The 4885-nt window shown below is 44.8% G+C and overlaps 1 protein-coding gene across 1 annotated transcript; it reads right to left on the bottom strand.

Annotated features, from left to right (window-relative positions):
- Positions 1-317: 317 nt before the first annotated feature.
- On the bottom strand, positions 318-4118 carry LOC123137471 (probable LRR receptor-like serine/threonine-protein kinase At3g47570). The gene is made up of 3 exons (XM_044557246.1): positions 3963-4118; positions 877-3717; positions 318-776 (listed from the first exon to the last, which is right to left on the bottom strand). Exons 2-3 carry the CDS (start codon positions 3701-3703, stop codon positions 379-381), a joined length of 3225 nt encoding a protein of 1074 aa, XP_044413181.1. The 5' UTR covers positions 3704-3717; positions 3963-4118; the 3' UTR covers positions 318-378.
- Positions 4119-4885: the final 767 nt, after the last annotated feature.

Here is a 4885-nt window from a genome sequence, read left to right as displayed (position 1 = left end):
TCTCAGAGGAAGACTCGTGGTTACAAGAAGAGGCGGGTCAAGTTTAAGGGCGATGTGACGGTCCCTTCGTCGGGCGGCCTTGAAACTTTTTCTTCAGTCAACACTTAACGTTTTAAGCTATATGCAACAACCACTAGGATATTTGTACCTTCAGTGTAAACTAAAATACAGTTATATCTTACATATTACAAATTCTATATGTTTTCATCTTTAGTAAGTGTATGATTTTGACCACAATATGTAATAGTAGTAGTATTTTTTTTCTTCAAAAAGGAGGTTAAACCCCCCGCCCTCCATCATAGCAATGCACACAGCTATAGAGGTAGTAGTACGTAACTGATTACAATGTTACATGTACTACCACGTTTGAAGTCACTGTTACTCTAGTGAAGGACGCTCTTCTGTTTTCCGTCCCACATATGATGTTTTAATTGCATGAATTTTGCTGGCCACCTCTTTCATGTTCATTCGTTCGCTTGGTACTGGGTGCGTACAGGAAAGTGCTAGTTGCAGCATAGATACCAAGCATTCACGAACATAATTTTCTGAAGCCTTGTTTGCTTGAGTAATGTCAACCCCTGAGTCTTCGCTGAGATTGACGTCAATGACATGAACTATTTCATGTGGAAAGTTGCTATCCACAAAGTCGACAATGCTAACTCCATCCTTGAACATAGGATCTGTGGGTCTTTTTCCAGTCATCATTTCCAGCAGTATTATCCCAAAACCATAAACATCTCCAGTGGTTGATGCACGGCGGCCACCTCCGGCGTACTCTACAGTGAGAGATACATATAGATGATACAGTATGTAAGTATTGAGTAGTGGGTGGTCTTAGATAAACTGAAGGTAAGAAAGAACCATGTTTAGACATACCTGGAGCAATATATCCTATAGTACCCTTCACACCGACTGATGATGAACTCATTGAACTGGTTGATGTTGACCATGAATCTTGGTAGAAACTTGCAATTCCAAAGTCTCCCAAAAGAGCAGTCATATCACCATCAAGAAGAATATTGCTTGGCTTCAAATCACAATGGATGGTGGGTCTTCCGCAGTCATGGTGTAGATAATCCAGTGCGTCAGCCATGTTGACAGCTATGTCTAATCTTTGAGCTAAGCTTAAATGTTTATGAGCCTTCCCGTCCTCTCTGGGATGCAGCCATGTGTCTAGGTTCCCATTAGGCATGAACTCATAAACTAAAGCTTTGAAAACATTGCCTGTACTGTCTACTGTCGAGCAAGCGGTAAGGATGGGAAGAAGATTTCTATGCTGAATGCTTCGCAGTGCCTCACATTCTTTTAGAAAGCTTTTCTCTGCTCCGTGCATCTCAAGATCAAAAACCTTGACAGCCACATCCACCTTAGATTCCTTCAACTTTCCTCTATACACAGAACCATAACCTCCTCTTCCAACCAGGTTAGACTCCGAGAAGTTTGCTGTGGCTTGTGCTAGATCTGCATAAGAGACCTTCATAAAGTTCTCCCCTAGTGAAGTTGATGTATCATCTGTCCTCCTTCGCATCTTCTTCTCAAGGAGTAAAAGGTAGACCAACAATATGACTAACATGAACCCGAATATTGGGATCAGCACTTTAATCAAACGGTTTCGTCTCTCTGATTGCTTGGAAATGGTTTTGCATGAAGCCATGTGGAAAAACACGGCGCCTCCACAGAGCCCCCAATTATCCTCAAGTGAAACGGCTGTAGCATTGTCAAACACTCCATATATGGGTATTTCTCCTTGAAGATGATTATGCGAAAGGTCAAGACTGTTGAGGAACTTCAGTGTGTTTAGAACTGTCGGTATGTTGCCTGACAAGTTGTTGTGTGAAAGATTTAGCATGCTCAGAGACGACAGGTTGCCAAAAGTTGCTGGGATGTTTCCGATAAGAGAGTTTTGGTCCATTTGTAGACTCACTAAGTCGTAACATTGGCCCAAAGAATCAGGAATTTGTCCGGTAAGCATATTTGAAGAAAGATCTAATGTGGTGAGGTGTTTAAGGGTACCAATCTCAGGAATGGCACCTTGAAGATTATTGTGGCCGACGTTCAATATTATTAGTTCTTGGAGGTTCCAAAAGTTTGGTGGTATATGCCCTTGGAGATTGTTATAGCCAAGGTCTAGCTTCGAGAGTGGAAGGTTTCCTAAGCTAGCTGGTATCACGCCATCGAATTCATTGTCATTTATGTAGAAATATGTCAAGTTAACAAGATTGCCAATAGAGGATGGGATTGGGCCCGTGAAGTGGTTTGACTTGAGATTTAGTAATTGAAGGGAAGTTAGGTTTCCAACCCATCCTTCGACTCTACCACTTAAATAGTTTTCGCCTAGTGCAAGTTGAGTTAAGGCATTAAGTTTTCTGATGCTCTGGGGTACTTGTCCAGACAAGTTGTTTCCAGTCAGCCGAAGACTCTCAAGGCTGGGGGATAGATTACCAACGGACTGGGGAATAGGTCCCTGGAGCTGATTGTAAGAGAGTGATAGTTTCTTTAGGGATCGACAATTTGTCAATGCATTTAAGAATTCCCAGTCTCTGTTGTCCCTTGTTTCAAGCTGGTTATACTCAAGGTTTAGAATAGTCAGACTTGAAAGATTTCGAAAAGAAGTAGGAATTATCCCAGTGAAACTGTTATTTGATAAATCTATCAGTTCTAAACCTTGAGCGCTGCCTAGGGAAGCTGGGATGTTACCTTCAAACATGTTACCAGCCAAGGTAAGTTCAATGAGATTAGGCAGACGGTCGCCAATATTAGTTGGCAATGCATTGCGTAGCATATTGGACCCCAAGCCTAAATATTTGAGTGAACCTAAAGAGTTCAAGATGGCATGTGGGAATTCACCTGTAAGCTTATTGTTGCCTAGGAGCAGCTGTTCCAATTGCAGCAATTGCCCAAGCTCATCAGGAATGCTCCCCTCGAGTTGGTTTGATCCAAGATAGAGATATTCTAGATTTTTAAGAAAGCCTAATCTCGGAGGAATTTGACCCACTAGTGAGTTTCTAGAGAGATCCAAGTAGAACAGTTTCGAAAGTAAGTCTAGTTTGGGAGGAATTTGACCCACTAGCAAGTTTACAGAGAGATCTACGACGGTCAGATTGGAAAGGAAGCCCAGTTTCGTAGGAATTACGCCCGCTAGGGAATTTCTGGATAGGTTTAAGTAGGACAGATTTGAAAGCAGGTCTAATTTTGGTGGAATTACGCCAACTAGCGAGTTTGCGGATAGATCTAAGTTGGCCAAGTTGGAACAATTGGTAATTGAATCAGGAATCATCCCATTTAAACGGTTGTGGTACAGATAAAGTGTCTGCAATCGTTGGAGATTGCCAAGGATAGGCAAGGGGCCAACGAAGTTATTGTATGAAAGGTCAAGCGTTTCAAGGAAGGTTAAGTTTCCAAGAGAGGAGGTGATTTGGCCTCCTAAGTTCCAGCCGCTGAGTTTAAGCTGCTTGACACGGAACGGTGGTGTCGTGGTGCAGTTGACACCATTCCAGTGGCAGAAGTGGGTTGTGGTGTCCCAGTTACTCAAGGCTCCTTGAGGATCGTCGGTGATGCTCTTGTTGAACTCAATTAGCGAGTGCAGATCGACGCTATTCTCGTGGATCCTTGAGCAATGAACGTTGCGAACTCCATTGCAGAGCAGCAGCAACGCCAGCAGTAAAAGCATGGCGAGCTTCGCCAGTTGCTTGGGAGAACGCATTTGGCACTCGTCACCTGCAAAACGTAAACATAAACTTGGTGGCAAATTATAAACCGCATGTTTACTAGCCGATTTAGGTTGCGCCCATGCTGTAACCAGCTATGAACAATCAATACGTGTGGACGCGACATTGAGTACCAGCAGTCAGTTATTTGAAGCGTAACGGAGTAACTTTAGCAAATGGTTGCATTTCACCCACAAGTCTGACAGCAAGATATACTCAAGCCAAAAGAAATAATCAAGGAGAGAGAAAACGCACCTCTGCTCGGCCGGGGAGCACAACAGTACAGTACAGGAGCCGTTTGTGCGTGGATTTGCCGGATGGTGGTGTATGAGCTGTGAAGTGTGAGTTAGATGCTCAGCTGGCCGAGGCCCCAGGGGTTTAAAAACACATTTACGGCGTCCTCGCATCCACACACATCCATCTCATCTGAATTTCTCACGAATTATCTTAAGCTTGACCGCGGCTACAGCGAAGACCTGGAATCCTTCAAACTTTCCAGTAAACGCTTCTTTTCACCTCTTGTCGCCCACCGGTGTGGTCGCTGTTTGAGCTGGACAAGGTTGTTGCGGCATGTCTAGCCTCGAATCGCACGGGTCTACCGATTGTCCAGCTATATACTTTTCGACCGGAAACAGACAGAGATTTTCTGCACTGATGTGCGACCTCTCTCCAGCGGTTACGATGCTGATAAACATCAGCATGTGGAACGGTTTACTGGTCTGAGGTTCTCGTTTTTCAGTTACATTGTTTTTTCGTCAAAAGAAAATTATGGTTGGTTCTTTACGATGGCGAAGCGTATTGTGTGGATATGGTTCGATTCTCGGTTATTTGGATCGACTAGCGGGTCAAGTAAACTTGTATCTGTTCGATATGAACGAAAGAGCCACGATACAGAAGCCGTAGCTTCCACGGAGGGTTACTTTGAGGGTAGACGAGAGGATGCATATGATATTAGTGTATGATACTACCTCCCTAGGATTCCGCTCCTAGCGCTCTCCCCTAGCGCTCCGCTCCCCCTAGCGCTCCGCTCTTCGCCGGCGGCCACTCCGGCGCCGGCGGCCACCCAAAAGCGCCGCCTTCCACTCCGCGGGGCCATGGCCTCTAGGGTCTCCCTCTCTGGTTCGTTCTCGTCGGAGTCCGACGCTCCCCTGTCTCCTTCCCCCCACGTGGTGCCTCTT

This window comes from Triticum aestivum, chromosome 6B (genome assembly GCF_018294505.1).
Source record: "Triticum aestivum cultivar Chinese Spring chromosome 6B, IWGSC CS RefSeq v2.1, whole genome shotgun sequence".
In the NCBI taxonomy this organism is placed as follows: Eukaryota; Viridiplantae; Streptophyta; class Magnoliopsida; order Poales; family Poaceae; genus Triticum; species Triticum aestivum.
The sequence above is the reverse complement of the archived record's forward strand: the minus strand, read 5'-3'. Positions and strand labels throughout refer to the sequence as shown.